A 24,143-nucleotide genomic window follows, 5' to 3' on the forward strand; every position below is an offset into this window, starting at 1 on the left:
GAAATTGAACAGGAAGGAAGGGAAGCATCATTGTTCAGGAGGGACATTCCTGTAGGGTGTGCCAAGCAGGCAATCACTGGGCTCAAATCTACATTCTGGAAATTTCTGGGGTTCTAACTGGCCCCTAAAGACACCTAATTGTCCAAGGCTTGCTGCTTTAAACAGGGTATTATTTGTTGCATTACCCCAACAGAGGAAGTTACCCGTTATTGTCTTAATGTGTTTGAGTCATATGGTGGCCCCCGCTTTTGAAGAAACTTCCTCTTGGTAGAGTTGACCTCCCCCAGTAAGGCCAACATGGACCAGGCACTGAGCTGGCAATGACCTTGAGAAGATGACCCAGACTCCCCACATTTCAGTTCTTCAAGGCCTTCGTGCTGTGTGAAATGAATGGTACAGAAGTGCAAAGGCAACAGGGCTTGAAAGGGTATAGGTAGGAGCTAGAAATGAGAAAACACCAAAAAGTTCCCATGTATGAATTTTACCAATGCCAAGGTTATAGTCCCACCACTGAAACTGAGTGACCTTTTTTTTTTCCACAACTTCTCACAGAGGGCAGCCTAAACTCATTATCAATGGTGGTAATAATGAAGATAGCAATTCTTTGTATTTCTATAATTCTTAATTGCATACGTGATCTCTTTTGGTAAGTTGATCTTATACCACTCCATGAAACCTCCAAATTAATGACTTCCAGCTCTGAGCCTGTCCGTGAACCCCTCCATTGCCCCTCCCCATGTAAATAATTTTATATCACAGTGTAGGTGCTCAGAGGCACAGAACTATCTTTAAACCCTCCTCACAGAAGCTAATACAGTTCTTTGCATATTCTGTCTAGTCATTAGAGACCAAAGATTTGACATCTCAGGCTTTGAAATCTCCTTAGAGGGCTTCCTCCCTCTATCCCTCATAATAAACTTCCAGCAAGTCCTGTGTTCCTTACCTCATTAGGTTCCTATTTGTGTCTGTTACATTCTTACTACCCCTGCCCCGGTTTTGTCCACAACACCCCATACTGGTACTATTGCAGGAGCCTCCTGGGTGATTCCCCTGGCTTCAGCCTCATTCTCTTATTTCCTCCAAGATTAATCATCCCACTTGGATTCTGTCAGTCCCCTAAACAAGGGATCAGCAAACTACAGCCTCTGGGCCAAATCCTGCCCTCAACTTGTTTTTGTAAATAAAGTTTTATTGGAACACAGCTTTGCCTATTCTTGCCTACATATTGTCCTTGGCATCTTTCATGCTACAATAGAAGAGTTGAGTAGTCACAAGAGAGACCAAATAACCTGCAAAGCCTAAGATATTTGTTATCTAGCTCTATACAGAAAAGGTTGACCAACCCTCGACCTAAACTAAAACCATCTCTGGCTCCCTGTGCCCTGAAAACGTGTAGCCTGCAGGCTAAATTCTAGCCTAGACTGTTTCAGATTTCGAATGCCAGTGCCATTAACAGGCATCACTCTCCAGTCTTTCTCAGGCCACAGGCCCATTACCCTCTATCACTTTAAACCCAGCAGCTACACCCATTTCTGTCACCTTTCCGGTCTCTGACATTTGATTGGGCAATTTTTCATCTATAAAGTTCAAACCCATCACTCTCTTTAAGGCCCTCCAGGGTTTGATTTCAAGTTCAGCCTAACTTGCTAATGTTATCTCCTTCTGCATAAACCTTCCATTTCAGCATCTCTGGTTCACATAGCCCATCAAGTAAAGCATGTGGTGATGTAATGATGGTAATAACAAAAACAACAACAATCACATTAACTATCATGCTTTAAATACTTTCTATGATCCAGGAAAGATCTGTTGTTACAGTGGTTGTTCTGTCAATTCTTAAATAAAGATGGAAGAGAAAGAGGTTTTTTCAAGCTGTATATTATTCCTACTGGAAACCCTGGTGGCGTAGTGGTTAAGTGCCGCGGCTGCTAACCAAAAGATTGGCGGTTCAAATCCACCAGGTGCTCCTTGGAAGCTCCATGGGACAGTTCTGTTCTGTCTTATAGGGTTGCTATGAGTCGGAATCGACTTGACGGCAACGGATTTGGGTTTTGTTTGCTTTTTTTTTGTTATATTGGTGTACTGTTCTTTGTTCTAACTTTTAATATGGTGTAATTCCCACTTAAATAATACAGTTTTTTAAACGGACAGAAAGGTGCCATCTGGGCCAATCAAAAGTCATGAATTCAACAGAGAACAAGGATTCCTCCTCTGAGTGGGAACACCACTTTGTGGGGTCTCCCTGTGTTTTCTGTCCAAAATTAAAACAAGGCCAGCCTGTTGTGGGCATGTTGGGTCTCATAGCGCCTTCCATCTTCCCCCCTTCCCTATCTACCTCCCACCCAGCTGTATTGTGTTGACATATTTTATTGTTCGTAACAAAGTGTGCATATGGGAACTGAAGGTGATAAATATTCCTCTTACTTAAATGCACGCCTTCAGCAGTTTATAGCAGAGTGGCAGGGGATGAAGGAAGAAGCAAACATGGTTCAAGGTACAGATGTCCTCTGAGGTTTTTTATGATGATTACAACTTTATCTTAGTACTTTGCCTTTCCCTCTCTTGGTTGCTTTAGGCGAAGGACTCAGGTAAACCTCAGCAAGTTTCTCATTCCTACATCCGTGTGCGGGTCATCGAAGAAAGCATCCACAAGCCCACAGCCATCCCCTTAGAAATTTTCATTGTCACCATGGAGGACGACTTTCCTGGTGGGGTTATTGGGAAGATCCACGCCACAGATCAAGATGTATATGACGTGCTTACATTTGCCCTGAAATCAGAGCAGAAAAGCTTGTTCAAAGTGAACAGTCACGATGGAAAAATCATCGCCCTGGGAGGCCTGGACAGCGGCAAGTATGTCCTGAACGTCTCGGTAAGTGACGGCCGCTTCCAGGTGCCAATCGACGTGGTCGTGCACGTGGAGCAGCTGGTGCATGAGATGCTGCAGAACACCGTCACCATCCGCTTTGAGAACGTGTCCCCCGAGGACTTCGTAGGGCTGCACATGCTGGGGTTCCGGCGCACCCTGCGGAATGCAGTTCTCTCCCAGAAGCAGGACAGCCTGCATATCGTCAGCATCCAGCCTGTGGCAGGCACCAACCAGCTGGACATGCTGTTTGCGGTGGAGATGCACAGCAGTGAGTTCTACAAGCCAGCCTACCTGATCCAGAAGCTGTCCAATGCCCGCAGACACCTGGAGAATGTCATGCGCATCTCCGCCATCCTGGAGAAGAACTGCTCAGGGCTGGACTGTCAGGAGCAGCACTGTGAGCAAGGCTTGTCTCTGGATTCCCACGCGCTCATGACCTACAGCACGGCTCGCATCAGCTTTGTGTGTCCGCGTTTCTATAGGAACGTGCGCTGCACCTGTAACGGTGAGTGCTGTGTAGAGTGCCTCCCTTTCTCCCGAGATCTTAGGAGACTGGTAGTTATTCCTAACACACAGGCATTCATTCATTCACTCATTCCAAAAAATATTTGTTGACCATCTACTATGTGCCCAATAGACCCTGGGTGGCACAAATGGTTAAGAGCGGGACTACTAACTGAAACGCTGGTGGTTCAGACCTACCCAGAGGTGTCTAGCAGACAGGCCTGATAATCTGCTTCAGAAAGGTCACAACCTTGAAAACCATATGGAGCAGTTCTACTCTGCGCACAAGGGGTCTCCATGAGTCTGAATTGGCTCAACAGCAACTAACAACGACGACCATGTGCCCAGCATCATGATAGATGCTGGGCTACAGGGGTAGACAGGACAAGTTCAGTCCCTACTCTCATGGAGCTTGTAGCTTAGTGAGCAGTACAGACGTACTGTATTATTAGAGGAAATACGTAAGTATTTATTATACGTATTTATTATACGTAAGTATTATTAGAGGAAATACAAAGTCCTACGGGAAGACCCATTTCCTAAAGGAAGTGTCCACTAAGATAAAGGATAAGCAGGAATTAGGCATATGAAATAAGGAACCCTGGTGGCGAAACAGTTAAGCACTCAGCTGCTAACCAAAAGTTTGGTAGTTCAGACCCACCCAGCAGCACCACAGGAGAAAGACCTGGTGTTCTGCTCCCATAAAGACTACAGCCTAGGAAACGCTACAAGGCAGTTCTACTTTGTCACATGGGATCGCTACGAATCAAAAATCCACTCGAAGGCACCTAACGACAACAATTCATACTAACAACAACAACTACAAACATGTGAAGAGGGTTAGGGAGAGAGAATGTTTCAGGCCGAGGGACAGCTTGTGTGAGCAAGACGAAGGGCAAGAAGGAAACCTACACTGAGGGGACTGAAAGGGATGATGACAAAGGAACCCTGTGAGTAGGCCCAGTGGCCACACAAGGGCTGTTAGCCAAGATGAAGAATTTAGAGATTATCCCAAGGCAGTGGGAACCAGTGACTGATTTGAAGTGAAGAAGTAACAGGATCAGATCCGTCTTTCACAAATTGCATATTGGCTGCAGAGGGGAATGGATTCGAGGCGGTCAGACCAAGGCAGGGAAACAAGTTGGGAAGCTGTTGCAGAGGGTAAGGGCAGTTCAGTTTGCTTCAGTGAAAAACAGAGGTCAGATGTCCAGGAACACAGTCAAGGGATGGATTCAGCCCTCCGAGCTGCAGGGATGGAACGGTTCATGCTTGCTGATGTAACTACAGTCGTTGAACCTCGGCCTGTGCTGGTCAAAGGCCGTGGCTATGCAGAGTCGTCGGCTCATGTTGGCTCACAGCATTCACTGAGAAACATTGCTCTCATCAATTCACTGCCCTCTTCTAAGAAACTTGCACCTAGAATTTCCTCTAGCCAGTGCGAACTTGGCCCCAAAGGACTGTGGCCAGATGAGAGTCTGTCTGTAAAACAACATCCTTTTAGGTAATTGGAGGCAGGCAGGGCCCCTGGCCTCTTCCCTTGTAGAAAGTTCTTGGTTGCGGTTTGGAGAATGAGTTCATCCGAGGAAGGCCCCAGCGTCCTCTGAGAGACATTTTGGCAGTCTCCAAGCAGCCCAGAGGAGTGCCAGCCGCTCTGTGGGTAGTAAATTCTGCTTGTGTTTTCACCAGGCAGAAGCCATGATGTCCAGACCTGTTGCATATGTAAATTAGCTCTAAAATAGCTCAAAGCATGCATACTAGGTGAAATGCACTTCTGGCAGATGTCACCAACATGTGGAATTTATGAATGCCAGCTGTCCATGCCTTACCTAGATTTTCTTTGTAGGCGAACCAATTTATGCGCCAAGCTCTGCTAGGGCCTTAGTGCACCAACTCACAGCAGGGTTCAACGGAGGTTCAGGACAGGATGGAGCAGGCCTCACAGGAGAAACTATACCCGCAAATTATTCCTTGTGCTCTGAAAACTCATTTCATTCAGCAAAGATCTGTGGAAGCAGCAGTGTCCCAGGCACTGAAGATTCAAAAGTGAAGAAGACAGGGTCCCTGCCCTTAGGAGCTGGCTGTTGTGAAGTCATCTTACAAGTACCTATTTGCTATAATGTTGTTGCTGTTAACTGCTGTTGAGTCGGCCCCAACTTAGGGTGACCCCACGTGTTACAGAGTAGAACTGCTCCATAGGGTTTTCCTGGCTGCAGTCTTCCCAGAAGCAAATTGCTAGGCCTTTCTTCTGCAGTGCCACTGGGTCTGTTCAAACTGCCAGCCTTTTGGTTAGCAGCTGAAAGTTTTCTGTGATATTGGTATACCAGAGACCACTTATGTGCTGGGTCTCAAGCGTTCAGTATGAGTTCATCAAGAAGATACAGAGGGCAGATGGGCTTTTCAGAATTTTTTTGAAAGAGGAAATTAGAGGGATAAGTTTTGTTGTGTGACAGCAGTGGTGGTTCGGTGGTAGAATTGTTGCCTTGCATGTAGAAGACCCAGGTTCAATTTCTGGCCAATGCGTCTCATGCACAGCTGCCACTTCTCTGTCGGTGGAGGCTTGCATTTTGCTATGATGCTGAACAGGTTTTAGCAGAGCTTCCAGATCAAGACAGACTAGGAAGAAAGGCCTGGTGACCTACTTCTTAAAATCAGCCGGTGAAAACCCTGTGGATCACAATGGCCCCATCCGCAACCAAACATGGGACTGGTGTAAGACATGCTGCATTTTGTTCTCTTGTGTATGGGATCACCTTGAGTCGGGGGCTGACTCTAAGACAGATAATAATAATTTTGTTGTAGATAGGAGGACTTGCCCTGCATTTTGCATAAGACAAACATTAGAGTCAGCCTAAGAGACTAATGTTTTAAGTGCAATAAATTCCAAGGTGCTGTCCTTGCTAACTACTCCTGTTCTCCAGTCCCTATAAACCCTTTCTACTCACAAGAAACCCAGAGTGCCAGAAGTTTCTGTGATCCTGTCCCTGGCCATCCCAAGAGAAGGCTTCTGGGTTTGAAAAGTGAGCAGTTCTTCAACAAGAGCTTTGTACAGAATCAGGCCAAGCTCTCAGCCCTTCTCACCTTCAGTCACTCATATGATTAGCTGTAGAATAAAATACTGAATTTTAGCGGTAAATGGACCTCAAAAGATCCTCTGGCCCAGCCCACCTTCAGTGGGTGATGTGTAATAATCTGCATTTTATAAATGTGGACGCCTTGCCCAGGGTCAGGAGTGGCATGCTGATTCAATAAGGGTTCATCCTGGGCCCTTCCTTTGTGATCTGTGTCTTAAGTACAGGGACTCTCCCACTTTTTATGCGACTCATAACCCCAGTGCTGTGTAGTCTGTAAGAATAACCCCATTTTTCCTGACTATGTATTGCCAGCCTCGCAACACAGTCCCAGGAAGGCAGAGGTTCTCTCTGGCTCCAGTGTGCATGGGGCTAGCTAGAAATGCCCATCCCTGAGCCCCGCACCCAGAAATGGACAGTAGGTGTAAGGCGGAGCCTATGAGTCTTCCTGTGTAGCCTGGGAGTGTTAGTGGACGAAATCAACCTTTGAGAAATCTCATAGGAAGATAAGAAGGGAACAGTTTCTTCCTCCAGGTTTGGGGGACAAGTTCTTAGTGGTAATAGTAATAGCTCTCTCACATCTTCTCAAGTTTTCTCTGAAATAAACATTTAATGAACAATGATAAAGGATAGCATTAGGCAATTTCAGGCATCTTCTTATTTATTGGAAAGGATAGGTAATTAAACTCAATAAATGGACCCCTCAACACACACAGACACACACAACTAATATTGGCTCTGCCCTGCCCCCGACACACACACACATACAGCTAATATTGGCTGCTCATCTGTTTACCCTGGGAGGTCAGCAAATTCATTAAATGGACTTTCCCACCACTTGGTGGAATAATTAACATGATAAATGGAAGTAGCTGCCCATTCTGGATTGTGTTGTAATGTTTATACAGAGTTGGCCTCAATAATCTACCCTCCTCCCAATTTCTAACTCGTCTTTTTCTCGTGCAGAATTTTTGGGTCCAATTACTATCATTAGCATCTTGAACCAAAACGCTGAGTTGCTTTGACAAAATGAAAGCAGACTTGAGTTTCATTGCCAAATAGGCTCATTAAATTCCACCTACCATTGAACATCATGTTTAAACAGAATTTAGAGAGATAAGAAGTTCTGATGCCACGAGATGGCTTCTAGTGACAGCACGACACCAGCTTAAACCAATGAGGAATGATAGAGATGCTGGAGCTCCTAGAAGTGGAGAGGAACGGGCACCAGGCACAGCCTATGGGGCTGTGCTGATTGTCCAATTTTTCAAATTTTCATTGATTTTCAAAAGTCTGATAGAGACATATACCAAAAGCCTAACATTTTTCCAGGGGAATGGAGCCCCAATGGGACCAGTGTGTTTATGAGAGTAATGGTGAAAATGTATATCTGGTTTGTCAAGGTTTTTATTCAAATGGAGCACAGAACGGAACCTAGAGCTCCGCATAAAATGAATTGAGCGTTTACCACGGGTGAAGCATTGTGCGAAACAGAGATGAGCAAAGCAGCATCCATGCCCTCAACCAGTGGGATGGCAGATACCCAAACAGTAACTCTATGATAACTATAGGACACAGTCCTAAAGGTTTGCTCCAGGGACTATGAGGAGCACTGAGGCACTGGAGAAGATGAGAGCAGAGCTAGTTCTGAAAGGATAACTAAAATTAGGTAGGTGGTGGAGAGAGAGTTCCCAGGTTAAGGAGCATTAGCCTCAAGGCATGGAGGTGAGAAAAAGTGTGCAGTTAAATACACAGATGAAAGCAGAAACAAACGTAACTAATATTGACGGAGCCCTTACGAAGCACTATGTTGTTTTTCATACATATGTAATTGCATTTAATCTTCACAATGATCTTAAAGAGTAGACATCATTAACCTTGTTCAAAAGTTGAAAAAAGCTAAGATTTGTAAAAATCAGTTGACTTGATCAAGGTCACAGAGCTAGTAAACGGTAGAAAACCAGGACTCACCCTGGTTTTACTCAAAACAGTCTTACTCATAGCGTTTCCTAGGCACTGCACCTTTCTACCTCTACACAGGTTTGGAAGGAGCTTGGGAGGCATCCAGAAGTCTTGTTTGTTACATTCCTGACACAGGAATTCAGCAACTGTTTGAATACTAGTGCCAGGAGCTCACTACCTCACAAGACATCCCAAAGTCATCCTCCTTGTAATGTCACCCAGTTTTATCCCCATGGGCCACACAGAACCCGATTCATCTAACCCTTCCTCGTCCACCTGCTCTCCAGAAATCTAAGGATGGTTGTTATGACCCCTTGAATACTCTTTTCCTAGCCAACAACCAAAGTTCTTTTGCTCCTTGACTGTAAACAGATATGTGCTAGAAGAGTTGTAGCTGACATAGGGCACAGAGGAGGCATAAAGAGGGAGTCATCAGTCCTACTTGGAGGAGTCCAAGATAGACATTGGAGACAGTGAAGCTTGTCATACTGGGTCTTTTCCAGGCAGGAGATGCATCTTAAGCACAGACAGCAATGGAAAGAAATACCAGGGGCTTTGGGCACACCCTGGTTTACTCATTGACTCAACAGTTCGTTACTGAGTGTAACTTATCCGAGGCCCTAGACTGGGTGCTGCAGAGACAATGGTGAACAAGGCTGGTGATGTGGTCCCTGTCCTCACGGAGTCTACGGTCTAGCATGACAGAGAAACATGCTTTAAGCAAACGACAAGGAGCCAATTTGGACTGGAGGATAGGAAGTTAAGGACAGTCCTGGGAAGGAATACTACAGGACAGATGCACAGAGCCTGAGGCTAAAAGGTCATCATAATGCAGTTCTAATCACTGCAATAAAATAAAATGATGAAGGCTTCTGTGAGGCACTAAGCCACTTAAAATTTGGCCACGATGAGTTTTTCAAAAGCAGAGAAAAATCTGAGATTGGGTTTGTATTTGGTGTGGGGTTTGTTAAAGCTAATTAATCTGAGGAGCATGTCAACAGCCCCAGTCCTGGTGGTTTTGAATAACTCTCAGTGTTTGCAAACTGGGAAGTTTCCAGGTTTTATTCATAACAAATACGTCTCTGTAGATCCTTTACCTCCAGCACACACGAATCCCAAAGTACCAGGAGAGGGTCCCCACCCTGGTGGCAGCAGCCACTTTTCAGTGTGTAGATATTCCTTTAAGTATTCCTCTGACACACAGTTACCCCGGATAGAATTTCTTGAATGAAACTGTACTCAGCCTGAAATCATCCAGAAAACAGAACTGAGCCAAGCAAACACCGTTCCGTATGATTCTGTGCTCCTGGGGGAACCACGGGAGGCTACTGCAAAGCTGAGACCGCAGGGTTTTAAGTTCAAAACGTCTTACAGGCCATAAATTAAGAGGGAAGCTTATTGACTCACGTGACGTTTGCCAGAACGTGGAGTCTTGGTGAAGCGTGGAAATTCAGGGGGTGGAATGTTTACCGTTAGTTACTGGGTTCTTCATTATAATGTGGCAGGGACACAAATCAAGAGATTGAATCAGCTCAAAGGGGTGGCGATCATAACCAGAGCTAGATACTGGTGTATTGGCTAAAGGCATAGGCTTAATCCAGGGGGCTGTGGGGATGCTGGGGAGGCACAGGAGAGGGTCGTGAAAATGCTAGGGAGACCCTTCCAAACTCTCAAGATCATCTTCCTCCTGCATATTCCAAAGCTCTGAAGCTTCTGCTCAAGGGAATTGCATATGGTCAACTGTATAAAGTGATGGAAATTTCCACCTGAAGAGTTGAAAACCTTCCTTCAGAGAATGCTTACACTGTGTGCCACATTCCCCGGGTGGAGGGCTGTGTGAAGAGAACCTCTCCACCCGAGACGGAGAAGGCGGGGAAGGGTCTGATGTGTCTGCACGTGCCCTGACGAGGGCCAATTAAAAAGCTCCAGGCCTTTGTTTATGCCTTCAGTGCTCACAGTATTTTGTATCATCTCGAAACCTATAAATCATAAATTGGCCTCTGTCCTGTACTAATTCAAGCTAGTAGCTCCAGTCTTGAGACTTTGTAGTAATTTCTTTTAATATAAAACTTTTTTCTTTACTAAGTACTTTCGTATAGTACTTTCGTACACTACCCCATTTAATACGCACAGTTCTGTGAGGAATAATCGTTCTCATTTTTCAGAAAAGGCAGTAGAAACCCTGAGAGGCCAAGTGGTGTGTTCCAGGTCACACAGTGACTAAATTTGTTGTTGTTACCTGCCGTTGAGTTTGCCCCCAATTCATGATGACCCCATATACAAGTGAACAAGACGCTGCCCTCTTCTGCACCATCCTCATGATCAGTTGCAGATCAGACCACTGTGATCCAATATCAGGGTTTTCATTGGCTGGTTTCTTGGAATTAAGTTGCCAGGCCTTTCTTCCTGGTCCATCTTAGTCTGGAAGTTCCAGTCAAGCCTGTTCATCATCATAGCAACACAAGCTTCCACTGACAGGCAGTGGCTGCGCATGAGGTGCGCTGACCAGGGAATAAACCTGTGTCTCCTGAATGGAAGGCAAATGAATAAATAGTTAGGGCTAATATGCAAGTCTTCTGCTTGTCAGTGCAGTACTCCTTCCTATTACACTATCCCACCTTGCCAAGGGAGCCTGGGAACAGACCTTCCTCTACCTGCTTTACGTGGTGACATGAGCTAAAAATATCTGATCTTTCTGTCCTTCCCTGATATACAGCAAATGGCATCAGTTGGTTTGATAAAGTAGGGCCCTTCTTCCTCAGTAGCCACTAGGGCACTGAATTGGTGGACGTCTGAAGACGAAGAGCACAAAGGTCTACAAGCCGCCACCCCTTGAGCTGTCACCGAACACATCACAAGTTAATTAAACCTGGATTATTTCATTATAGTTAACAAGATAAGCTTTCTCCCAGAAGCCAACAGGAGTAGACACAGTTGTCTCTTAACTGTACTTGGGAGCTTATGAGGCAGTTTCTTCCCCCAGAGAGATCTTTGAGGCTCTTAACAATAATAGGTCTATACAATTCCCTGAGAAGGGAATGACATAAGCATGTGATTTCTAAAAAGAGATTAAAATCCTTAGCATCCGTTTAAAGCGTATTGGGTTTTATGTGGCTAGAGAATTTAGAGCTTTGACGGGGAAGAGACCTTGTCCCCAGGAAAGTGTCTCCAGGGCCCAGGCCTGGGTACATCTGAGGCCAAGGGGTACATGACATTGCTCAGGTTGGAGCACAAAGCTCAAGTCCTTTGGCAATATGTATTTCAGAAAGGACTTAATTGCTACGATAGTTTGTAGAGAGGAGAGGATTGTAATATTGGATCTGTTGTTTGTCTGCTGCCGTCGAGCTGCTCCCACCCTCTGATTCATGGTAACTGCATGCACAATTGAATAAAGGATGGCCCATAGTGACCCATAAGGTGCTCATTGGCTGATTTTTGGAAGGAACATCACCAGGCCTTTCTTCGTAGTCTGTCTTTGCCAGGAAACACCACTGAAGCCTGCTCAGCATCATAGCAACACACAACTTACCACTGATAGACAGGTTGTAGCTGTGCATGAGATGGATTGGCCAGAAACCAAACCTGGGTCTCCTGCATGGAAGGCAAGAATTCTACCACTGAACCACTAGTGCCCCGGTAGTGAATATAAGGAGTATTTAGCTTTGAGAGACCTGTTCTTCCATAGCTAGAAAGTCTTTCTCTATTCCGAACAGACTGTAGTTTGTACCCCATGTGCACAGGCTCCCACCTGTCCCCAGGTAAGGAGAATATTACATTTAAATGAACCTCCAAACTGTAATCTACCTTCCTGTTTCCTTGGGCCACAAGAGAATGGGTCATGAGCAGAGTGAGCTGACAGCAGCAGCTGGAGCCCTAATGTTTATTGCTGCGTACATCCCAGGCTGGGACGCAGAAGAAGGCCCTAGAGGATTTTTAAAGTATGGGGCGACAGTTCCCTTGCCAGAAACTGTCCTCTTTACCTTAAAGAACCTGTTTTAAGAAAGAGAGAGAGAAAAAGAACCTGTCAAAGTCAATGGCTGCTGGAATTAATACAAATACGCATTGTTGCATATGTAGTATTTATAGTAATACGTTGTTAATGTTATAATATACTTTTAATAATTATATTAATATGTAGTTTAATATAATATTTTATATAGTCTTCAGAGTTTTTGTAGTGGGAATTAGGTCTAACATAATCCATTAATTCATGACTGTGTTTGAATCGTTTGATCTGCTATGGGTTATGACACAAGGAAACAAGAAGAAAAGCTGTGCGTTTCAGCTCCAACTGTTGTTCTAAGTGGCTTTGTGCTATAACCCAAAGTAGGAGATGTAGGTGGTAAAGTGAGAAGCCCTGTGTTACTTATGGGGGCAGGGCTGATGGCTAGAGAAAGGTCAACACATGTGAATAAAAGGAGGTTGTTGTGTGCTGTTGAATCGATTCTGACACATAGAGACCCTACAGGACAGAGTAGAACTGCCCCATAGAGTTTCTAAGACTGTAATCTTTTTCTTCTTTAGTGAAATTTTATTTTGTTGTTGTTGAGAATATACACAGCAAAACATACACTTCAAACGTTTCTACGTGTATAATTCAGTGCCACTGATTACATTCTTCAAGTTGTGCATTCTCACCCTCCCTTTCCAAATTGTTCTTCGCCCATTAACACAAACTCACTGCCCCCTAAGGGTCCTATCTTTTGAGTTGCTTTTGTCACTTTGATCCCATATAGATAGTTCTTTAAAAAGTGCTGCACATCTTTCTCCCATGGAGTGGCTAGCGTATTTGAAGCACTAACCTTGCGGTTAGCAGCCGAGCACTTAACCACTGCACCACCAGAGCTCCTTTGAATAAGAGGTGGAAGTACTCAAATGCTGCTTTGTTCCAATATACAGCATTTAACTTTTGTTATAGCTATTTAAAAAAAAAAAAAAAGTTACCATAATTCCTGATGGAAAAACAGCCTTGCCATCGTGGGTCTGAAATTATCTAGCCCTTTTTCTCCTTTGAAATAGTGGCGTTAAAACTGGATTTTTTATAATACAAAGCTTTTCATCAATGCAACCATTATATTTGAGCAGAACAAACTGTAAGTGTAGTTTGTAGAAATTTACAGAGAGAATATCCCCAGCCTGGTTAAAATAAAAAGAAAAAAAGACGTGTCATGGACTGGAAAGTAACAGATTTCTTAAACACATAAACTCCTGAGTCCATGTCTAGTTACAAGGTGGTGCCCAGGTCATCCAACGGTGGCACCTATTTGATAGGATGTGTTTTGTGATTCCTTTACACACATTGCCACCTCCATGTGGCAGAGGTTAGCCTTGGGCTTAGTTTGCATGTTTTCGCATATACTACCTTGTTATCATCGAGGACCTATCTAGAAGCGTGCAGGCCAGCAAAAACTAACAGAAGCCGGACACGGAGACGGCTGTCGGCTGGTTGAGTTGTGAACTTACGGTGAATGAACATGAAGACAGGCACGTGGTTAAGCCACTAAGCTATGGTTGCTTCATTACCATGAAACGCAGTTCCTTTTTACTTAGAGGATCTCACCCTTCAGACTTGTGTTGAAATACTTTCTTCCTCTGTGAAGACTTCTGACATTCTCCCGGGAAACAGAATTGTTCCTCCTCTGATGCTTCCATTGTACTGATTTATCCAGGAGCCCTGGAGGCCCAATGGTTAAGCCAGGGGCAGGTGAACCAGTAAGCTGAGCAAGATACCTATTGAGGGGCTTAATTATATTTACTTGCTAATCTGTGCTGATCGTTCACTACGTCTTTGTTGTGGTGGGGGACAGGTGAAATTGTGCACTGCAGATTGGTAGGAACCCACAATTGGACCCATGCATACCTTGCTTATTGGGCAATTTGGCTCAGGGTTAAGCACTCAGCTGCTAACCAAAAGGCTAGCGGTTCCAACCCACCCAGTAGCTCCAAGGGAGAAAGACCTGGTGATCTGATTCCCTAAAGATTAAAAATAAAAAGCCAGGAAAATCCTATGGGGCCATTCTGCTCTGTCACATGGGGTCACTATGAGTCAGAATCGACTTGATGGCACCTAACAACAACATCTCCAACAAACCAATTATCTTATTCTATTTTAACCACATGTTTTCATGTTGTTTCTCTTGGGGAGGGAGTTGTTGTTAGGTGCCATCCAGTTAGTTTTGACTCATAGAGAAGTCCCTGGGTGGTTGTTTTAGGTCCTAATGCTGCTGTAACAGAAATACCGCAAGTGGATAATTTAAACAGAAGTTTATTCTCTCACAGTCTTATAGGCTAGAAGCCCAAATTCAGGGTGCTGGCTCCAGGGGAAGGCTTTTTCTGTGGGCTCTGGGGGAATGTCCTTGTCATCAATCTTCCCTTCATCTAGGAGCTTCTCTGCACAGGGACCTCAGGACCAAAGGACATGCTCTGCTCCTGGCACTTCTTGGTGTATGAGGTCCGTGTCTCTCTGCTCACTTCTCTCTTTTAATATCTCAAAAGAGATTGATTGAAGATACAATCTAATCCTGGTAGATTGAGTCCTGTGTCATTCACATAACTGCCTGTAATTCTGCCTCATTAACATTATAGAGGTGGGAGTTTACAACACACAGGAAAATCATATCAGATGACAAAATGGTGGATAAACACACAATACTGGAAATCATGGCCTAACCAAGTTGGCACACATTTTGGGGGGATACAGTTCAATCCATAACAATGGTATAAATGCTTAAGCGCCAGTCTGCTAACTGAAAGGTCAGCGGTCCAGATCCAACCAGGGGTGCCTCAGAAGACAGGCCTGGCAATCTGCTTCTGAAAGGTCACAGCCTTGAAAACCCTGTCGAGCAGCTCCACTCTGTACACATGGGGTCCCCACAAATGGGGAGAGAGAGGAGGGATCATTTCTTTTTTTCTTTATATACCAGACTTACTGCCTAGGTACCCTAAACAATTAGCCTTGAATGAATGCACCAATAGTTACTTAAAACTGGTTAGCAAAAGCATCTTGAAATAGGTCACGAGATGGCAAACAGCTGTTTTAAGTTCCATACATGGCACAAATAAAGATTTCTTGGGAATAAACTGGGAAGGTGGATTTCAGGGCACTTAACACCTTTTAGAACCATTTGTAGAGATCATTCTAAATTTTCGGTTAAAAAAATCCATCTTCTAAGACTTTGTAAGCTGGATCAGTGCCAAGAATGTCTTTTATGGCTGAGCTGTAAACCAGTGGAAAATAGGATTTATACATTCTGAGTTTTTTGATGCTAATTCCATGGCCCCTCTCGAGGATTACGGTTCTTAAAATGTTTATATGTAGTTAGCATTAAAAGTCTGCTTTCTCCTGGACAAAGAAATAACTGAATAGTGGGGCAATATGCTTAATGATGAGGATAGAGTAGATAGAGTATGGAAGGAAAGGAATATGATATGGGGCCAGATCTTGCTGAGGGATGAAGCTGCTGATGGCCCACATGTGCTTCGTTCCCCAGAAGGGGCACTCTTTTAAAACCAAAACTAAACCCATGAGTCGATTCCGACTCATACAACCCTATAGGACAGAGCAGAACTGCCCCATAGGGTTTTCAAGGAGCGCCTGGTGGATTCGAAATGCCAACCTTTGGTAAGCAGCCATATCTCTTCACCACTACACCACCAGGGTTTCCGGGCACTCTTTTAGGCCACTGTTAACCCATTTAGAAGGAGCTGTGGTGGTACAGTGGTTAAGCACTGAGCTAGTAACCAAAGGGTGACAGTTCGAAGCCACCAGCCCCTCCACAGTAGAAAAGACCTGGCAATCTGCTCCCATAAAGACGTAAAAGAAAAAGAAAAAAAAAAAAACCAGTTGCCATGGAGTTCATTCCGACTCATACTGACCCTAATAGGACAGAGTAGAACTGCCCCATAGGGCCCGTAAAGATTACAGCCTAGGAAACTATGGGGGCAGTTCTACTCTGTCATATCAGGTCACTATGAGTCAGAATTGACTCCCCGTACGCAACAACAGCCCATTTAGGAAATCACCGGTTCACTGGTGGGTTATTTCTAATTTGTATCTCCTTTTTTATAGTCCTTCTACTGCTTAGACTCTCACCAGGTGGAAAATGGCCTAATTACTTTTGGAATACCCAGGACCTTTGAAAATGCACTTCCTTCAATGGACGCATATTCCTCAATGCCAAGGTTTTGAAATAACTCACTTGGGGGCCGAATTCTGCCCTAATCAGTGACTCTGCTTTCCAGATTTTTCTTCCCCCCTGAGGGATTAACCTTTCATCTTACTGTGCTGCGAGTATGGAACCAGGTAGAAAGGAAACCTCCTTTTGCCAGGGATAGTTCTGCTATTTTTGAAAGCTCGTAGGGTACGTTTACAACTAATCAATAAAACAGCATATAGCAGACAAGATTAGGAAATAAACGTGAGTTATGCTTTCACAGTTTAGAATTAGTCATACTTTTCTTTTAAAGTCTTTTTTCCTCCTTTGAAATCAGCAGTTAACATGTTCTGAAAGTCTACCCCAAGTTTTTCAGAGCACAAAGGGCGTATAGAAGAAATCTCAACTCATGGGATGCATTCAAATGGCCATCAGTGTATAGGAACACACCACCACCACCACCAACAAACACTACCAGAGCCCTAGCGCCATGCTTTTTTTCCAGCTGAAGTTGATCCAGTCCCATTCTCAGCATATTTTAGCCTAAAAGGAGGAGCTGCATTTACTCTTTGCATCTGATCTGCTTCAGTCTGACAGTGAGATTTTAGCAGGTGTGGGGCACCTCAGAGGAAAGGCCTGGCAATCTACTTCCAAAAAATCAGTCATTGAAAACCCTATGGAGCGCAGTTCTGCTCTGACACATGAGTTGGAATCAACTCAACGACAACTGTTGATGGTGGTAGGGACTAGGACAGGTCTTCACACCGGTAAAGGCTATGCAGATGCTCCTGCTTGTAGGCGGCCTCTTTGTTACTCAGTGCAGAGCCTGGAGAACCCAGCTCTTGAATATTCCTATGCTCCCTGGAGTGTAGCGTGACTCCTTTTGTGTTTTGATCATGCATGTTCCCCCTTTGTCACAGGAGGACTGTGTCCGGGGTCCAACGATCCTTGCGTGGAGAAGCCGTGCCCAGGGGACATGCAGTGTGTCGGTTATGAAGCCAGCAGGAGACCATTCCTCTGCCAGTGTCCACCAGGGAAGCTTGGAGAGTGCTCAGGTGCAGAGTGGGGTGAAATAACAAGGGTCTAATTTTGTATTCCTGCAGCATGTGCCCTTGGGTAAATTTCACTGCCCAAGCCCTTCCAGGAGACGTTTCTGTCTGCATGTAACATTCTTCTTCAGAATAGACCACAGCTAACTGCCACCCGCAAATATACTTGGGATTTATCACAGCTGTAGCCTGTGCTAAGCAAACATGTAATGACTGTGGACTCTGTACGGAAGGGGGAAACCACACATGTTTTTTTAATTGTGTCACATGGATGCTAAGAGTATGAAATTACGGAAAATAGGAGACTGTTGGGCAGAGGAGTCGGATTATCTGTGGCATGGCCTTTGATGTTTAGAGGCTTGTACAAATCCATAGCCACAGATCAACAGAAGGTAGAGCTGAGCCTATCCTATCGACCTTTCATAGAACAAAACCAACCTGGAGCGCCAATTAAGCACAGATTCTCCACTGGAAATGTATAGTTAACTGTGTGATCCAGAAGTAAGAGGGGCTCACCTCTGTGTCTTAAGGAAAAAAAAAAAACAGCATTTATGTGATTTCAGACAATCCTCCATTTCTGATCTTCACTCAGTTTCAGTGCTTCATTTCATTCAAACATTCTCTACCGCTTCCTTCCTCTGAAAAGAATATTTTTCACCATTGGTACCGGTAGAATCTTCTCTTTGTTATAGGGTGTATTGAAAATATAGGCCTACTGATACTAATTTTGGGATCCAAGAAATATTTATTGAGTGTTGATAATAATAGTATTTATGGTGGGGATAAAGAATTATTATGCCTAGTATGTGCAAGGCACTTTGTTAAGCGTTGGGGTTCTAGAAATCCAGCCTTTGCAAAGAGAAACACTGTTCTTAAAAAAATGGAAGCCATATCTCTTTCACAGTTGATTTAAAAAATGAAGCTGCCCATAAAGTAAAGGTATCACCAGGATACTTGCCTTTGAGGTCACCTAAGGTTTAGGCTTAGAAGATAACTATGCTGCCCACCCCCTTGCACACAGCAGGTGGATGTGTGAGGTGACAATAAAGCCCAGTCTCCTAACTTCAGATCTCCCTTTCTGCAAATCTCCCTTCTCCTTTCTATATAGAAAACTTTTGATGGTCTGTGATTATCATCCAATTGGTATATTTCCACACTTTCCACCTTTCACCCCAGGAAGACAGCTTTTCAGCCCTTACTTTGCTTGTTAAAACATAAAATTGTGGGCAGGAAAAAAAGGGGTGAACCCAGAATTGGGCAATGTGGGTATGACCAAAGATTTTGGGAAGGGAAACCTTAAAATTGATGGCCAGAATATAGGATGGTGAGTAATTTTATGAATTTTCTTTACATCAGTTGCCCTTTTCCAAAATTAGTACCAATGACATTAAATTGATTATTTGGGGTTGGGATGCTTGGGAAACGTGGATAGTATTTAAAATGGTTTTGTTGTCTTTCCTTTTTTTCATAGGACTGAAATTTCTGGAGTGCCTAGGTGATCAGAAGGGGGTGAGGTTCTCAATAGGTATTTTTTAATAGTGCTCAGTTTTGGAGAGTGAGAGGTGGAAATTTAGTGACACTAAGAAAATCCAGGTTACAAAATTTACCAAGCTGCCCTTGGCACAAGACACCTAATACTTTTTAAGCAGCTGACTCGTTAATAATTTTTTCACTCTGAAATTTGAGTGTGATCAGAAATAGAGAACCGGTTTTTAATAAAAAATATCTTCTTCTCAATGCCTTCATCAACTTCCTGTCATCTTCAATCAATGTGCTTGGTAGTTGCTGGGTGATCGCACGCACCTCTGCTTGTTTCTGGATGTTAAAAGTATATGTGTCTTCTCATAATGGTCCTTGCAGGGCACACCTCTCTCAGCTTTGCTGGAAACAGTTACATCAAATACCGGCTTTCTGAAAATAGCAAAGAAGAAGACTTTAAGCTAGCTCTGCGTCTGCGAACCCTGCAAAGCAACGGGATTATAATGTACACCAGAGCAAATCCCTGCATAATTCTGAAGGTAATTAAAATGGGTTATCTTTTCTTGCAGTCAGTTCTCACGTTAATGTTTTGGCTCTTGGACTGAGGACTGTTGAAATCATTTTGCCTTTAAGTTCAGAAGACCAGAGGAAGACTTTAGGGCAAAGGTAAACATCAGCAGAACTGGGAAGTATGCCAAAAACACCCCGTTTTCTGTTTGAAAATTCAGCTTCAAAATTGGCTCTTGGTAGACTGTGGCATCTCCCTCTAGAAAAGGTTCAAGCACTGCCGTCCTTTGAGCTGTAATCTCTCAACAGTTCATTAAAATGTATCTTCTAATCAATTCCACTACAGGGGTGGTCTTTTAAAAACACTGGCTGTGTCTTATTCCACCACTGACCTCTGAAGGCAACTTCTATTCTTGCTTAGGGAGAAGGTTGGAGATTTGGGATATAGAAGAAGAATCCATATGTCTTATGGCCCAAGGAGCCTAATCTTTCAAGTTTTCCCAGCCTCAGAGCCCATCTTTGTACATCATTTGATTTTTATAAATTTAGTGTAATAAATTTGTTATGTATGTTCATTCCCATTTGATGAAGCAGAGGATAGAATTTCAGAGAGGTTAAGTTACTTACCCAAGGTTGCAAAGCTAATAAATGGCAAAGCCTGTACTAGCATTCCAGTCTCTCTCATTCCAAGCTCTTAACCTACATGCTATCTCTAGCTCTCAGTCTTGCTACTACAGCTCATTTTATCAAAAACCACTTTCCGGGCATCTGTAGACCCAATTCAGCCTCCAGGTACAAGAAGTGGAAGAGGGAGGAAGAAGACATATTTTAGCTAATGCTCTCCTGACCAGCTGCTATATGTGTCCATTATAAGCGCTTTGCAGAAACATACAGAGTCTGTCCAGTAGGGAGTGCCCACTCAAGTGGAAAAGTAAGAAATCTTTTCCTTCCCCAGTTTCCATCACTAGGCTTAACTGGAACCATGCTGGGTCTTTCTAGCCTCTATCCTTGATTGTTTAATATATCACATCCAATTTGATTAGGTGGCCCAGGTTTTAATCCTAGGGGCCGATGACTGGGAGGGTAAATATGTAGATTGTTAAATGCCAGTAGCCTCTTCTAACTATCACATAGAGTTTTCCTCACCCACGTCTAATATTGCCACATATCACTTGGTGGCCCAGGTGAGTGAGCAGAGGGTTGGAGTTAAAAAGTTGGCTACTTTTGTGGGGAATCTCCCACTCTCCAGAGCCCTGGTGGTGCAGTGATTAAAAGCTATGGCTGCTAACCAAAAAGTAAGCAGTTCAGATGCACCAGCTGCGCCTTGGAAACGCTGTGGGGCAGTTATACTCTGTCCTATAGGGTCACCATGAGTCGGAATCAACTTGATGGCAGTGGATTTTCATTCATTCAACTCAGAGAATTATTTCAGCTTTGGAAAGGAAAGCAATGATTTTAAAACAAAGTAAACTGCACTCTGCATGTATTTTTAGAGAACAGTGAATTCAAATAAGATATTTATGATGGAAGAAGAAAATTACAGGAATCGAAGTCCTGTCATGTCCTCCTGATCCCTGAATCAGCCTGCCTTGGGTCAGCAGATCACTTTCTAGTAGCCCTGCTGGGAAAGTGCACTGCCCATTTGGAGGTTTCAGCTCTGGGGGCTTTGCTCAGATCTCACTGACCTTTTTCCCTCCTCCTTCAAGCTCTATCTGGGCTGGTGGTTGCAGAGCACCCTTATGAGGCAAATACTTGCTATTAGCAAATTTCTTATGTTGTCGTTGGATGCTGTTGAGTCGAATCTGACTCATAGGGACGCTATATGACAGAGTAGAACTGCTCCATAGAGTTTCCTAGGCTGTAATCTTTATGGGAGCAGATTACCAGGTCTCTTCTCACACAAAGTAGATGACGGGTTCAAACCACCAACCTTTCTGTTACAGCTGAGCACTTAACCGTTGTGCCACCAGGGCACAAATACTTCTTGTTAGCAAATTTCTCAAAGAGCGTTAACTTTGAGAGAGGACAAAAGTATTGGATCTGAATGACTTGATCCTAAAAGGGACCATGTCACTTGGCACTTCACTAGCAAATGTCCAAAATGCACAAGTCCCTGGAGATAGGAAGAAAAATAATTAAACCTTTTAGGCAGCTCTAGCTCCTAAGGTATATTGTATTTCATGAAACCAGCGTATTTCTGAAAGTTGTGTAAATTGAACCTCTGGAAATGGAATTCTTATAAACTAGGTATGGTTGCTGTTTGCAGGAACCATCCCATTAATCCCTGCGTGATGTGAATAATCACCCCCAATCTCTCTTTTATAAATTTGCTTTTCATACGTTAGGTTTGCCTAAAGCAGGACACAGCTATACTGAACTATTGTACATATTCCCTTACAGTCACTAGGAGTATCCGCTTAGGGAATTTGAATCTGTTTGCTTAACATTTTCAGCCTCATGCAAGATTTAATTTCATTGGCTTTAGGTATAGTGTGTGCCTTGTACTTTGGTTTAATGACTAAGCTGACATGCTTTGTTTAAATCGCACCTCTTGGTTATATTTTCCCAGTTAGAGCACATTCTCTAAAAAGTACTTAAGACAGTCAGTGGGGTGAAGGGCACCCCTTGAAGACAGTTAAAGAATTGCATGACAAATGCTCATGGACAGGGGTGCCACTGTCTCTTAACTGCAATAAAAGGCGCTTGTTTTTCTGTTTACCATTGATACCCTGCTTCCTCTAAAAGAGATCCGAGGCTTACCATAAACCACCAGCTGCAAAAAAATCAAAACACCATTAACACGAGAATAAAAGGTTAAGAGCCACCAGTGAAGTGGGGAATGGTGGCTCATTTTTTAAAAACCTTGACTAGTAGGAGCTACTTTAGTTGAACACAAACTATAACTCTGAGTTCCCTGGCGGCCAAAGCAAGAATGAAAATGGTGCAATAGGTTTTGTAGTTCTACTCCCACCTACAAAAGAAACATGCCTGAACACTAAGACAGATGTGTCATACACAAGTAACTTTTTCCCTATCAATCTTTTGACTCCAATATTATGGCAAAGCTCAAGGAGTCCTTGGTTATTACTAATCTAAAAATATCACATTTTACCTTTTTTTCCTAATTTTTTTTTGTGGTAAAAAAAATTCACCATTTCAACAATCTTCACAGGTACAGTTTGTTGACATTAAATATGTTCATGTTGTTCAAACATCACCATTAACCTCTCGGAAATTTTTTCTAACACACTTACCAGATAACAAACCCTGGTGGTACAGCGGTTAAGAGTTTGACTGCTAACCAAAAGGTCAGCAGTTCAAATCCACCCACCAGGTGCTCCTTGGGAACCCTCCAGGGCAGTTCTACTCCGTCCTATAGGGTCGCCATGAGTCGGAATCGACTCAACGCCAACAGGTTTGGTTTTTTATTTTTATTTTTTAAATGGAAGTTCAGTGCACCATATTTTACCTTTTGGGGAAATTATAGGTGATACATTTATTTATTTTGACAACTATCAGACACATGGCTAGCTTGAGACCCTAGAGCTAAAACAAACATGGTCAGAGAAAGCTCATTTGGTTTGCAATCACATTTGGAATGACCACGCCTTTCCCGCATATGCAGATCAGAAGAGTAACTAGGAAGCTGTTCCTCAAAAGACTCAGGAGATTCAAGAATCTGTGTAAGACCGTCACTGAGAGTGAGTTAGTTTATAATAAGCCAAGCCCATTGCTGTCTAGTTGATTCCGACTCATACAGAGTAGAGCTGCCCCATTGGGTTTCCAAGGAGCTCCTGGTAGATTCGAACTGCCGACCTTTTGGTTAGCAGCCATAGCTCTTAACCACTACACCACCGGGGTTTCCAGTTTATAATAATGCATTTTATAATAATAAAATACTTAACAGTTTTGAAAATATTTTTGCATGCATATATGTTTGATTCTCATACCCTCGTGAGTAGGTATAAGTGTCCTTTCTTTGCCCACGAGGAAACAGGTTCAGAGAGGATCAGTGACTTATACAAAATGATAGCTCGTCAGTTGCATGTCTGGGTCCTCGGTGGAGGCAAGCAGGTAGAGATGCTATAGGAGTTTATCAAGAGAAGAGATTCAGAGAGGTGGGGGAATCATTTCTTCATTCATTTATTCATTCAGAACATATTCTTGAGCACTTAGTAAACACCAGGTAATGGCAACCTTGAAAATGGGTTTTTAAAGTCACTTTTTTATTATTTAAAAATCAGTTTTATCAAGGTAGAATTTGTATACTATAAGATGCACTGGTTTTAAGTTTATAAATTGAAGAATTTTCTTTCTTTTTATTATTGTTGTAAATATATATATATAGCACAACATTTACCAGTTCAGCATCTTTCACACGTACGACTCAGGCAGTATTTTAAACAATCTCCTTTTAAAAGAATATTTAGTAGCCCTCTTACAAGTTCCATGATTACGGTGCGTTTGCTAGAGCCAAGCACCAAGGATCTGAAACAGTAAGACGTTCTGCCATACTTTACACTTTTTACTCCTTTAGCTCCAATATCTTGTT

The 24,143-nt window shown here is 43.4% G+C and overlaps 1 protein-coding gene across 1 annotated transcript in view; it reads left to right on the plus strand.

The window, feature by feature from the left end:
- The window catches only part of FAT3 (FAT atypical cadherin 3), a 628,156-nt gene that overhangs the window by 567,602 nt on the left and 36,411 nt on the right, over positions 1–24,143 (plus strand). Inside the window, exons 18-20 of the mRNA XM_003415583.3 lie at positions 2,576–3,374; positions 17,477–17,611; positions 19,466–19,623. Coding sequence (XP_003415631.2) covers positions 2,576–3,374; positions 17,477–17,611; positions 19,466–19,623 — 1,092 coding nt within the window. The remainder of the gene's footprint in view (positions 1–2,575; positions 3,375–17,476; positions 17,612–19,465; positions 19,624–24,143) is intronic.

Source organism: Loxodonta africana, chromosome 7 (assembly GCF_030014295.1).
Source record: "Loxodonta africana isolate mLoxAfr1 chromosome 7, mLoxAfr1.hap2, whole genome shotgun sequence".
In the NCBI taxonomy this organism is placed as follows: Eukaryota; Metazoa; Chordata; class Mammalia; order Proboscidea; family Elephantidae; genus Loxodonta; species Loxodonta africana.